General features: G+C 45.0%; 1 protein-coding gene across 2 annotated transcripts in view; it reads right to left on the reverse strand.

Moving 5' to 3' along the window:
- VPS53 (VPS53 subunit of GARP complex) overlaps positions 1-14,458 on the reverse strand; it is a 77,591-nt gene that overhangs the window by 44,980 nt on the left and 18,153 nt on the right. The window contains exons 7-10 of one of the 2 annotated variants that reach the window (XM_039321238.1): positions 12,651-12,770; positions 5,516-5,594; positions 4,558-4,701; positions 332-474 (exon numbers count right to left, since the gene is read on the reverse strand). In XM_039321238.1, coding sequence (XP_039177172.1) covers positions 332-474; positions 4,558-4,701; positions 5,516-5,594; positions 12,651-12,770 — 486 coding nt within the window. Of the gene's footprint in view, positions 1-331; positions 475-4,557; positions 4,705-5,515; positions 5,595-12,650; positions 12,771-14,458 lie in introns of both variants that reach the window. The other variant, XM_039321237.1, reaches the window with a different exon arrangement.

Consider the following 14,458-nt stretch of genomic DNA (forward strand, 5'->3'; position numbering starts at 1 on the left):
TACCCAACCGGTCGTAAGTCGAGGACTTTCCCTGCCCGGGAGCGCCGCGCATGTGAGGTGCTGCCCCCTGCGCCGGCTGAGGCGTAGCTGGCAAGCGGCAGAGACGGAGCAGGCCGACCTTGGACCAGCCCAAGGGAGGTAAGGCACCCGCCAGAAAAGGGGAAAAAAAATGGCGGATAGCCTTGCTTGGCGACCCCCGTGAAATGGTCGATCGACCCCAAATGGGGTCGCGACCCATAGGTTGAGAACTGCTGGTCTGGGTGAAAAGGACCCAGAAGGAACATTCCTAGAGGTGGGGGAAAAAAAAGAACACAGGATTTTAGAGTCCCACCTTGTAATATGACAGAAATCCACGGCGATCCGCTCTGTCATGCACCATTCCGCTGGGAACATCCGGCCGTATTTTTCCTCGTAGTCTACCAACTGGCGCTTGATCCAGGCATAACGCCGGTCGATCTTGTCCAGCCAAGCAACCTTGGAGAGAACAGCAGGAGATTTCAGCCGTCTTTCTCCTCCATGTTGATATCAAGATGTACAATGCATTCCATTACATCAGTGGTTCTCAACCTTTTTAATGCCGCGACCCCCAACCGGTCGTAAGTCGAGGACTACTCAACCGGTCGTAAGTCGAGGATACTCAACTGGTGCAGCACCGTTTGCAGAATGGGACTTTTGGCGGGCTCAGCAGGGCAGAGACAGCCTGGACAATTCCTATTGGCTTTTGAAAGCCAATAGAATTAGACTCTATTCAAGAGAGTTTATTCTATTGGCTTTCAAAAGCCAATAGAATAAAAGGGAATAGCCCAGCTAAGGAAAAGGGGAAAAAAATGGCGGACTGCGTTGTTTGGCGACCCCCGTGAAATGGTCGTTCGACCCCAAATGGGGTCCCGACCCACAGGTTGAGAACCACTGCATTACATAGTAGTTTTCATACAAATAAACCCTATTATTCCAAAAAATACATTCTTGAAGAGGCGTTTTAGATCTGGATTGACTCAATAATTAATCGGGTATGTTAATTTAGTAAGATGATGTTTTTGTCTGATAATATGGATGTTATTAGGTATGATAATTAACTGGATGAAATTTGAATCTCGTCCATGGACTGAAATGATTTAAGGTTTGATATTATTTTGTTATTTAAAAGAGATTGATTGATTGATGGATGGATTAGATATGTATAGGGTAGACTAATACCGTATTTTCCAGCGTATACGACGACTTGGCGTATAAGATGACCCCCGACTTCGGAGACGATTTGCATGCTTTAGAAAGTCATCTTATACGCTGGAAAATACGGTACTTTATTTTAATTAGGAGATATATTGTGTAGTGGAAGAAGAAATAAACGAGACTTGTCATAAAATTAAGGATTTAAGAGACCAAGAACTAGAATATATCTGGAAGGGATATCTGAATGGATAATGTCTTTATTTAAAGTTAAATTTGATTATGATAATTGTAAATTTACAAAGCTCTAAAACAGGTTTAGGATTTATAGAAATTTAAATTAGAAATGGATTATTTTAAATATATTATGCTATTTGAGGGAAATAGAGAGGGAATATTTGATGTATTGATTTGAGTTATTCATATATGGTTTTATTTCTGGATGTTTGATTACCCCAGCACCACGGTGTGTCTTGAGCACTTTGTTCTAAGAATTAAAAAAACAATAAAATTTGTGTTTTTTTAAAAAAAGATATACAATGCACATCATGAAACATCTATGGAGATTGTCAGTCATCCAGGTCAGGGTTGTCCCAAAGGCCCTTTTTCAAGAGGCAAGTGGACTTTCTTTGTTCTTCTTTGAAGACGTTTCACTTTTCATCCAAGAAGCTTCTTCAGCTCTAACTAAATTGGGGGGGGGGGAAATGGGAGGATTTATACTCCTCGCAGACAGCTGGTCATTTGCCTTCTTTTAAAGCAGACATGTCAAACTTGTGACGTATCGGGCCTGTTTTGCCATTGGCGGCAATGGGGTGGGCGTGGCTTCCGCGTGACACGTCCAGCCCGCGGGCTGGCAGTTTGACACCCTGTTTTAGAGAGTCATTCAGGTCACTTGGAGGTTTGTCTGTGTCCTCAAGGTCACCTGAGTGGTGCAGATAAACCTCCAAGCAGCCTCACTGACCCTCTAAAACAGGGGGTGTCAAACTCAATTTCATTGAGGGCCGCATCAGCATTGTGGTTGCTCTCGGGGGGGCGGGGGGCAGCCTACTGGATGGGCATGGATGGAGTGGGTGTGGCCTACTGGGCGGGCGTGGCCAGCTCTACATCATTCGCGTCAAGGGTGCCTGTGGGGGCCTGGGCAGGAGTGGGACAGATCTGAGGGTCTCTGGCAGAAGTGGGGGGGGGACTGGGGCAAGCGCCAAGGCATGGTCCATTTCTTCATTCCTCACAAAGGGTGACACCTCCCCAGCATGCACCCAGGGGGCGGGACCGACGCGGCAGGGGCTGGTTCCTCGCTGTTTCTGGACGGCCTTGTGGAGCTAAGACTGAATGCATTTCAGCATAGACGGCCATCACAAAATTGTACATTGGCTCCCGGCCGCCCTGGGCCAGGGCCAAGGCAGCGGGGGCCGTTCCCCCACTGTTTCCAGGATGACTTCGCGGGCCACATGAAACCACTTCGTGTGCCGCATCCAGCCCCTGGGCCTTGTGTTTGACACATCTGCTCTAAAAGAATGCAAATGACCAGCTGTCTGCAAGGAGTATAAATCCTTCCAATCCCCACCATCCAGTCAGAGCTGAAGAAGCTTCTTGGAAAAGAAGTGAAACATCTTCAAGGGAAAGACCCAGAAAGTCCAGCTGCCTTTTGAAAAAGCACCTTTGGGACAACCATGACCTGGTGACTCAGAATCTCCATCACTGAACCAACATCATTTTCATACGTATAAAAATCCCAGTCCATCTTCCGATGAGCGACGTTAGAGGGGGGAAGCCAAACTCACTTAACTGCCTGATTCACTTAAAAACAATGTCAAAAAAAGGATATACAATTGGCTGTGACTCACTTAACAACCGTCTTGCTTAACAACAGCAATTCTATTCCCAACTGTGGTTGTAAGCTGAGGACTACCTGCAGAAGATCTATTGCAGGGGTCTCCAAACGTGGCAACTTTAAGGTTTGTGGACTTCAACTCCCAGAATTTGTGAACTTCAACTCCCAGAATCCCCCAGCCAGCCATGCTGGCTGGGGAATTCTGGGAATTGAAGTCCACAAGTCTTAAAGTAGCCAAGTTTGGAGAACCCTGTGCTTCCCACCTCCCTTTGTATTCATGAGAACTAGGATTGTATTATGAGACGCCTACTAAGTTTACATTTCAGCCCAGGACTCAGATTTCTCTTATTTGACCATTGTCTTATTGGCAATTTTTCCTTCTGTTCCTCAAAGTTATTCCTTCTGCCATTACACTACAGGTAGTCCTCAATCTACAACTACAATTGAGGCCAAAATTTCTATTTCTCAACAAGACATTAAGCGAATTTTGCCCCATTTTACAACCTTTCTTCCTCAGTTGTTCAGTGAACCAGACAAAATATTACTGAATAAGAAAATGTGACAATGAGGGTTCAGAGTTCCAATCGTGAACAGGTAGTCCTCAACTTGCGACCACAATTGAGCCCAAAAGTTTTATTGCCAAGTGACAAAGTTATGTGAATTTGGCCTCATTTTATGATCTTCCTTGCCACCGTTGTTAAGTGGATCACTGGAGTTAGTAAACTGGTTCTTAAGTGAATCTGGCTTCCTCATAGACTTTGCTTGTCAAGCGGTCACAAAAGGGGATCCCATGATCCCAGGACACTGCAACCGACGTAAGTACATGCCAGTTGCCAAGCATCTGAATTTTGATCATGTGACCATCGGGATTACTGCAACAGTTGTGTGAAAAACGATTGTCACTTTTTTCAGTGCTGCTGTAACTTTGAACAGTCACTAAATGAATTGTTAAGCCGAGGACTACCTCTAGCTGGAGCGAATGAGCCAGAACACATGGTTATAGCTGATTGGCTGAAGTGGGCTGGCTGCTGTGCTGTGATTGGTTATTGTGGGTGTGGAGGGGGAGGCTCCCTTTTTTCCCGCCTTTTTCTTCTGGGCGCCCTTTTGTGCTCTGTGATTTACCTCATGATGTTTCTGCTGTGTTGATTTACCTCATGATGTTCCTGCTTTGTTGATTTACCTCATGAGGTTCCTGCTGTGTTGAATTACGGTCATTAAATGAACTTATAGGTCTACCTATAATTCAGAAGGTGAGGGCTTTGCCCTCCATCTCATCTAGCCTTTCTCTCTCACCCATTAAAGCAGCCATCTCTTTTTTCTTCTTTCCACACAAAGCAGGGGGAAAAAAAGATTTTAACTGCTTCAAAAGTTGCTGCCAGTTAAGTGGTTTCCATAAGGCAGAGGTACATTTTTTTCAGCATCAACCCAAAAACTGAGAACGAAAAGCTTTCGTATCCAGCAGGAAGACTCAGGGCTTCTTGCAAGACCCAAAGCATTTCTGAATCTTTTTCAAAGTGTGTGTCTTTCCCCTGAGGGAATCGCGGAGTCCAACTCACGTCTTGGTTTTCCTGGAACAGCACCAGATACTCCGAGAGGTGCTGCTTAATAAACTTCTTGATGATTTCTTGCTTGATCCGGGGATCTAAGACGTTGGCGACCAAGCAGGCGTCACGGAGAACGTTGCTGGGACCAGCGGATCTCTGCTGAGGACAAACCCAGAGAATTAAGCTGGCCGGGCATTTTGCTGCCATCTTGAGTTCTAATCCTGTCCTTAGACAGAAAAGTCGTCGGGGTGATTTGGGGCCAATCACCAGGAGATTGGGAGTTCTAGTCCTGCCTTAGGCACAAAAGTCAGTTGGGAGACTTTGGGCCAATCACCAGGAGGTGGTGAGTTCTAGTTGGACAGTGTTTCTCAACCTTGACAATTTTAAGGCATGTGGACTTCAAATCCCAGAATTCCACAGCCAGCAATGCTGGCTGCGGAATTCTGGGAGTTGAAGTCCACATGCCTTAAAATTGTCAAGGTTGAGAAACACTGTAGTTGGACCTCAAGGACGAAAGCCAGCTGGGCTGACTTTGGCCTCCTCTCTCAGCCCAGCCCACCTCACAGGGAAGGAGTATTACCTAGGTATGCCTTGAGTTATTTAGGAAATAACTAAAGTGGGATAAAAACCTAATCAACAAAATCTGCTCTGCCTAGTGATGGTGGTGCTCAATAGCTACAAACCCCCAAGGGCCTTTTCCTTGTAAGAGTCTACTGCAGGGTTTCTTAACCTTGGTAACTTTAAAATGGGTGGACTTCAACTCCCAGAATTCCCTAGGCAGCCATGCTGGCTAGGGAATTCTGGGAGTTGAAGTTTGCAAGTCTTAAAGTTAACCAGTTTGGAGACCCCTGGTCCAGACCCCCAGTCATTAAAGCCTGCAGCCTCTCAGATCTCCTTGCAAGCAGCTTATTGCAACGCGCGATAATTTTGCAGACAGAAAAGATCAAGATATGGTTTAAAAAATAAACACCTTTGTGCCTTGGGCAGGAAAGGCCTCTTCAAAATCAGCCAAGATCTGTTGTCCCAGCTCGTTCTGGGCTGCCTTCACCCTGTCAAAGAGAAAACATTCTTGTCATCCTTTGGCTGCGGAAGGAAACATGGGGCTGGCCCCCTCAGCCAAAAAGACGGTGCTTGACAAGCCAGGAATCAAGGCGTGGATCTGGGGTCCTTTCATCTAGAGCCATAATTGAAAGCTAAAAAGCCCTGCTTCCAAACATGGAATACAGACAGTCCTCGTCTTACGAACCACAATGGAGCCCGTGCCAAAAGTAGGAGTCCTTATCCCATTGCACGTTGAGTTTAAATACTACAGGTAGCCCTCAGCTTACGATCCCAACTGGGGCCGGAAAATTCATTAAGAAGTAATACAAAACTGCTCCTGATTGTGCAATCTTTTTTGTGTGGTCACTAAGTGAATCGCTGCAGTCATTAAGCAAGACATCATAGGATGGTGACTGATGACTTTCCCTCCGACCTCCTCACTGATGTTGCTTCTTGGAAATTGGCTGGTAAAGGATTTAGCAATGGTCATAAGGGTGAGAAAAATGATTAGGGGACTGGAGGCTAAAACATATAAGGAACAGTTGCTGGAATTGGGTTTGTCTAGTTTAATGAAGAGAAGGACGAGGGGTGACATTCCAGTATCTCAGGGGCTGCCCCATAGAAGAGGGAGTCAAGCTATTCTCCAAAGCATTTCCTGAAGGCCGGACAAGAAGCAACGGATGGAAACTCATCAAGGAGAGAAGCAACCTAGAACTAAGGAGAAATTTCCTGACAGTTAGAACAATCAATCAGTGGAACAGCCTGCCTCCAGAAGTTTTTAAGAAGAGACTGGACAGTCATTTGTCTGAAATGGTATAGGGTTTCCTGCCTGAGCAGGAGGTTGGACTAGATGACCTCCAAGGTCCCTTCCAACTTTACAGGACATACCTGTATGGATAAAAGAAGCTAAACGTTTTTTCTCCTGGCTGTTAGACTAAGAGGGGCTGTTTTTATAGAGTTGCACTCCCCCAAAAAAAAAAAAAATTATTGGAGCTGGGACAAACGCTAAATTTAACTACCCTGAAATTTAAGGTGGTTAATTAAATGCCATTAGCATAAATCCCTGTCTTCTCCATGCATTTGATAATTGTCTTGATGAAAGCATGTCAGAACAGCCCTGCCGAGGTCTATCTTCGCCTATTGCCTTGTTATCCCAAAGATGCTTCTTCACGGGGCCATGGACTTCCTTGTTTTTCCTTGAAGATGTTTCGCTTCTCCTCCAAGATGCTTCTTCAACTCTGACCGAATGATGGGGAAATGGGAGGATTTATACTCCTTGCAGACAGCCGGTCCTTTGCCTTCTTTTAGAGAGTCGTTGAGGCCACTTGGAGGTTTATCTGTGTCCTCAGGATCAGAATATAAATATAAATCCTTCCATTCCCCCACCACCCAGTCAGAGCTGAAGAAGCTTCTTGGGGGAGAAGCGAAACAACTTCCAAGAAAAACAAAAGAGTCCAGCTGACTGCTGAAAAAGCATCTTTGGGACAACCCTGACCTGGATTGACGGAAAATCTCCCTAGACATCTATTGTCTTGTGGTTCACCAGATGCTCTTGGAGCAGTGGTTCTCAACCTTTTTAATGCCGCGACCCCCCCCCAAACCGGTCGTAAGTCGAGGACTACTCAACTGGTGCAGCACCGTTGGCAGACTGGGACTTTTGGCGGGCTCAGCAGGGCAGACTCTATTCAAGAGAGTCTATTCTATTGGCTTTCAAAAGCCAATAGAATAAAAGGGAGTAGCACAGCTAAGGAAAAGGGGGGAAAAAATGGCGGACTGCGTTGTTTGGCGACCCCCGTGAAATGGTCGTTCGACCCCAAATGGGGTCCTGACCCACAGGTTGAGAACCACTGTCTTGGAGGGTCCCATGCTTGAGATAAAGACCTATTCCCCCACACCACTGCTACCCTTTTCAACAGATGCTACTCCTGACTCAGAGGCAAAAACCCAAATCTTCAAAGTCACAGCCCTTAATAGATCTGTCCTCCATAACTTCATCCGATTCCCCTTTCCGAACCATAACCATTAGTACACACCACCATCTCCTATCAGCCTTCTTAGGTTATCCATGCTAGCTTTGGATGCAGCTCTGAAGCTAACTCAAATAGAGAACTTTAGATCTAGCAAAAGAGAATATGTATAACTCAGGGTTGAAATGAGGGGGGTCCTTGGTGCTGAGCTTGGTGGTTTTCTTGCAGACCTTTCATGACCCAGTTCGGTAACGTCATCAGTGCTAGAAGGGAGTGGGATTTGCTCTCTGTTCACATACAAGCATACAGGAAAAGCCACTCCCAATAAAGGAGAATATTTGTAGCTGAGGGTTGAAGTGAGGGGTCCTTGGTGCTCGCTGAGGTTGGTGGTTTTCTTGCAGATGTTTCATGACCCAACTAGGTAACATCATCTGTGCTAGAAGGGAATGGGGATTGCAGACAGGAGGATGGTGAGGGTGAAGGGGTGGAGGGGGAAGAGGAGGAGGAAAAAGAGGGGGAAAGAAGGATTCCTTGGTGCTCTATAAGCTTGGTGGTTTTTCCTGCAGATGTTTCATGACCTGACTAGGTAACATCATCAGTGTTAGAAGGAGTGGAGTTTGCAGGGAGGAGGAGGAGGAGGAGGAGGAGGAGGAGGAGGAGGAGGAGGAGGAGGAGGAGGAGGAGGAGGAGGTGGAGGACAACGACTGTGGGGGTCCTTGGTGCTCTCTGAGCCTGGTGGTTTTCTTGCAGACATTTCATGACCCAACTAGATAACATCATCAGTGTTAGAAGGAGTGGAGTTCGCAGGGAGGAGGAGGAGGAGGAGGAGGAGGAGGAGGACGACGACTGTGAGGGTCCTTGGTGCTCTCTAAGCCTGGTTCTTTTACTTGCAGACATTTCATGACCCAACTAGGTAACATCATCAGTGTTAGAAGGGAGAGGGTTTTGCTCTCTTTTTATATACAAGTAGCTTGTCTCACCAGTGTTGGTGGGAATGTTCATGGTGGTTCCTGTTGTTTACTGTTTGACTGTTTGTCTGAGATAGTAGTCCCTTGATTGACAAGGCAAGCTATGACAAACAAACAGACAGGCAACCCCACTCCCTTCTAGCACTGATGATGTTCCCTAGTTGGGTAATGAAGCGTCTGCAAGAAAGCAACCCGGCTCAGAGAACCCCACAATCCTTCTCCTCCTCCTGATCCTTCAGAAATCCCACTCTCTTCTAGCACTGATGATGTTCCCTAGTTGGGTCATGAAACATCTTCAAAAAAAACCCCACCAAGCTCAGAGAGCACCAAGGACCCCCCAATCGTTGTCACAGTCATCCTCCTCCTCCTCCCACCCCTTCTCCTCCACCCCACAACCTCTCCTTCCTTCCAGGAATGATAATATGAGATGAGATGAGATGATAAGAGAAGATGATAAGATAAGATGAGATAAGATGATAAGATGGGATGAGATAAGATGAGATAATAATAATAATAATAATAATAATAATAATAATAATAATAATGCAGTTATAACAGAATACCTGGGATGTAAAATCAACAAAAAAGAAAAACAAACAAACAGTGCACCAGAAAAATGGAAGGTTAGACTAGAAAATAAGATCAGCAAGTTAAGATCACATGCAAGCAAGCTAGAACAGATGAAAGAAAAGAAGCTGAAGAACAAGAAGACCAAAGAATACCTAATCAAGAAATACCACTTAGAAACAAGGAAGATCAAGGAAGCACTGGAAATAATAAAGCAACAAATAACAGCTATAGCCAGGAAAATCAGTAGATATGAAGCTCGAATTGCAAACTATAGGCAGAACCTCCAATTTCAATCCAATCAGAAACGTTTCTACCAATCCATCAATGGAGAAACTGCAAGAATCAGTCAGTACCTGACAAGGAAGAAACAGTGCAGTTCTGGAAGCAGATATGGGATAACCCAAAGAAATACAACAAGGATGCGGCTTGGTTAAAAGAGGTGGATGCAAATAAAACAGAAGTTGAAATGAAAGAACTAGTAATAACAACAAAAATGGTAGAAAAAAGAGCAAAGAAAATCAAAAATTGGTCAGCACCAGGTGAAGATGAACTGCATGGGTTTTGGTTGAAACATCTAACTGTTATACACCCACTCATTGCCAAACAGTTCAACAATATACTACAAGGAGGAGAAATTGAAAAGTGGCTAACAACTGGGAAAACCTACCTAATAATGAAAAATCCAGCAAAAGGGGCAACACCAGGTAACTACAGGCCAATTACCTGCTTACCAACAACTTTCAAATTACTAACTGGTGTGGTAGCTGATGCAGTACAACAGCATCTAGTTGAAAACAATCTCTTTCCACCTGAGCAGAAAGGAAACCGCCCCAATAGCAGAGGAACAAAAGATCAACTCCTAATAGACAAAATGATCTTGGAAAACTGCAAGAGAAGGAAGACCAACCTGAATGTGGCATGGATTGACTACAAAAAGGCATTTGACTCTCTGCCACATGATTGGATAATCAAGTGCCTAGAAATAACAGGAGTAAGTAGAAACATCAGAAAATTTGTGCAAAGATCGATGGCACAATGGAAGACACAGTTGCAGATCAATGGTGAGAAAGCTGGGAGAGGTTAATATCAAGAGAGGAATATTTCAAGGAGATTCATTATCACCATTACTATTTGTTATTGCACTGTTTCCTCTGTCAACAATACTGAATAACTCAGGACATGGCTATCAAACATCAAAAACATCTGCTAGACTATCCCACCTCCTTTACATGGATGATCTGAAGCTGTATGGAAAAACATCATCTGAAATAGAATCGCTGCTCAACACTGTCCGTATATATAGCCAAGATATTGTAATGGAGTTTGGCTTGGACAAATGTGCCACACTTACTATCAAACAAGGAAAAATAGTGAAAACTGAAGGAATCAAGATGCCCCACGAAAATAACATTAAGAGTCTGGATGAGGAAGAATACTACAAATACTTGGGTATCCTTCAAGCTGACAACATCAAGCACACTGAAGTCAAGAAAAAGATTAGAGGTGAATACATCAAGAGAGTGAAGAAGATCTTAAAATCCAAACTCAATGGAGGAAATACCATAAAGGCAATCAACACCTGGGCAATCCCAGTCATTAGGTACACAGCTGGAATAGTGGACTGGACTCAAGCAGAACTAAAAGCAATGGATAGGCAGACCAGAAAAATAATGACAATGAATCATGCCCTTCATCCACGCAGTGACATTGATAGACTTTATCTACCAAGGCAAATAGGTGGGCGTGGAATGCTACAAGTACATCAGATGGTTGAAGAAGAAAAAATGGCTTTGGAAGAATATCTGAAGAACAATGATGAAGATGCACTGAAATTAGTATATCAGGAAGGCTTACTAACTACTGGAGAGACCAAACTGGCCTACAAGAAAGACCAAATGAAGAACAGAATAGAGGCATGGGAAGACAAAGCACTACATGGCCAATACATGAAAAAAATAGCTGGGAAAGCAGATAATAATAAAACCTGGCAATGGCTAAGAGCAGGAAAATTGAAGAAAGAGACCGAGGGACTAATTCTGGCTGCACAAGACCAAGCCTTAAGGACAAATGCATACAAAGTCAAAATTGAGAAGACAGCAACAGACAGTAAGTGCCGCCTATGCAAAGAAGCTGAAGAAACAGTGGACCACTTGGTAAGCTGTTGCAAGAAGATTGCACAGACTGATTACAAGCAGCGGCATGACAAAGTAGCAACAATGGTGCATTGGAGGATCTGCAAAAAATATCATTTGCCTGTAAGCAAAAACTGGTGGGATCATAAAATAGAGAAAGTCATAGAAAATGATAAAATTAAACTGCTCTGGGACTTCAGAATTCAAACAGACAAGCACCTGCAACATAACACCCCAGACTTAACAATTGTCGATAAGAAAGACAAAAAAGTCTGGATAGTGGACGTGGCAGTGCCTGGAGATAGCAGAATAGAAGAGAAAGAACTGGAGAAGATAACAAAATACAAAGACCTACAAATAGAAATAGAAAGACTGTGGCAAAAGCAAGCAAGGGTAGTACCAATAGTCATAGGCTCCTTGGGTGCAATCCCAAAACAACTGGAGCACCACTTGAACACCATTGGCATTGACAAATTCGCTATTAGTCAATTGCAAAAGGCGGCCTTATAGGAACTGCTTCCATCCTGCGACGATATCTGTAATACCATCAAACATCCACATCTGCCTATCCCAGGTCCTGGGTAAGGACTCGATAGGTAGACAAAATACCAAATCCAGTCTGAACATCTGGCTGACTGTGCGATGATTGAGAATAATATCATCATCATCATCATCCTGGGTAAGGACTCGATAGGTAGACAAAATGCCAAATCCAGTCTGAACATCTGGCTGACTGTGCAATGATCCATAATAGTAAAGTTGGAAGGGACCTTGGAGGTCATCTAGTCCAACCCCCTGCTCAGGCAGGAAACCCTATCCCATTTCGGATAAATGGCTGTCCAGTCTCTTCTTCAAAACTTCCAGTGTTGGAGCATTCACCGCTTCTGGAGGCAGGTTGTTCCACTGGTTAATTGTTCTCACTGTTAGGAAGTTTCTCCTTAGTTCTAGGTTGCTCATCTCATCTCATCTCATCTTATCTCTAGGTTGCTTATCTCATCTCATCTCATCTTATCTCTAGGTTGCTTATCTCATCTTATCTCATAAGATGAGATAAGATGAGATGATAAGATAAGATAATGATAAGATGAGAAGAGAACCTTTATTGTCATTTTTTTACTAGACACAATGGCACACATCAAAAAATGAAATTTACTTGCCCGCTCTCAAAGTGAAACACATACATGACACAAACCTAAAACATACTATACACAACATATGGATAGACCCACACCCCTACAAACACGTAACAAATAAACATTAAATACTGTCCCTCTTGAATGATAACGTTATCTAGTGGGGCAATGGAACGTCTGCAAGAAAACCACCAAGCTCAGAGAGCACCAAGGATCCCACCCTAAAATTCAGCTCACGCTTCATTCCGAGAGTCCACCTTCCTCCCCTGGTTGTACCTGGGAGACCGTACATACCTTTCGGAAAGCTGGCGGATCTGCGGGATCCCCATATATTTGTTGAAATGTTCCAGCACGTTCACAACCCCTTGTAGAAGGTTGGCCAGCTCCCCGTATTGTCTCCTCCTGGTCATAGCCCTGGGATGGCAGAAAACAAAGGAAAGGGACATGAGTGAGGCTGGTGCCCAGGATTTGTCCAGTCCAGCTGGCTTCGTTCTTTCACACAGGGGGTCCCCACAAGAGACAAAATCACTAATAACCTAACCCCCTCCATGAGACTCCAGACTCCTGTGCCGACCGTACATGACACCGAGCAAACTTTCAAAAACAGACAGGTAGTCCTCAACTTATGACCACAACTGAGCCCCACATTTCTGTCATTTGAACTCTTCCAATGCCAGTGGTGGCGAACCTATGGCACGGGTGCCCAGAGGCGGCACTCGGAGCCTGCTCTGTGGGCACACGTGCCGTTGCCCCGGCCTCGCCTCCCCCTGCGACCCCCTCCTCTCCAGCAGCCCCCCTAAAGGAGAGTCGCCCCCGAGCGTGGCCCACGCAGAGCAGTGCAGCCAAGGACATGGCAGCCGGGCAGCGTAGACAAGACTCTGCCCTCGCGCCCCATCGTGCACAGTTGATGCTGCAGGGCGCGGGCAGAGGGCGTGGCCGCCATGGTACTGCTGGGCTGCCTGGGTTATCTGCAGCGGGCCCTGGAGGCGGTGAGTGGCCCTGTGGGCAGGCAGAGCAGGGGATGGGGATGGAGCGGGGGGTGGGGCAAGTTTTTGGGCACTCGGTCTCTAAAAGGTTTGCCATCACTGTCCTATACAATGGTTATAAGGACTCCTGCTCTGGGCAGGGGGCTGGACTAGATGACCTCCAAGGTCTGTCTTCCTGCCCTAGGATTCTAGGTTGCTAAGCAAGGCAGAAGTGGGATTTTAAGTGAGTTTGGCCCCACTTTAAGGATCTTTTTTTTTTTTTGCCACAGTCGTTTAGCAAATCACTCCAGTTGTTAAGCGAATCGGGAGGTCATTAAGCGAATCTGGCTTCCCCCATTGAACAATTAATCAGTGCCTGCAAAAGTTGTGAATGCTCCAACCCTGGAAGTTTTTTAAGAAGAGACTGGACAGCCATTTGTCCGAAATGCTATATGGCTTTTCCTGTCAGAGTAGGGGGGTTGGACTAGATGACCTCCAAGGTCCCTTCCAACTCTTGTTATTCTATTCATTGCTTGTCCAAAGCTGGCTGGGAAGGTTACAAATAGTGGCCACAGGACATTGCAATTGTCGTAACTACATAACAGTTGCCTAGCATCCCGAATTTTGATCGCGTGGCAATGGTTGCGTGAAACATGATCATAAACCGTTTTTTTTTAAAATTGTAACTTTGAACAGTCACTAAATAAACAGTCGCCAGTCGAGGAATGCCTGCATAAAATTATTTGAAATCTATTTTGGGAATATGGAAAAAGAAAGTCATTTTATCACACTTGGTGGACTTGTAATAAAAGAAAGCTAAACAAAAATTCTGGGTTCAAATACAAGGGGTCTTCGACTTACAACCACAATTGAGCCAGAGATGATTGTTGCTAAGCGAGACAGTTGTTAAGTGAACTTTACCCCACATGTACCTCTGTGACATTTCTGGCCACGGTTGTTAAATCAACCTGGCTTCCCTACTGACTTTGTCAGAGCGTCGCAAAAGGCGAGCATCTGATTCCGGGATACAACATCTGTCATAAATATGAGTCAGTTTCCCGGCGTCTGATTTTTGATCACGTGACCATGGGGATGCTGCAATGGTCATAAGGGTGAAAAACAGTCATAAATCTCTGT

Source organism: Crotalus tigris, unplaced genomic scaffold (genome assembly GCF_016545835.1).
Source record: "Crotalus tigris isolate CLP2741 ecotype Arizona unplaced genomic scaffold, ASM1654583v1 scf7180000023723.778456, whole genome shotgun sequence".
Lineage (NCBI taxonomy): Eukaryota > Metazoa > Chordata > Lepidosauria > Squamata > Viperidae > Crotalus > Crotalus tigris.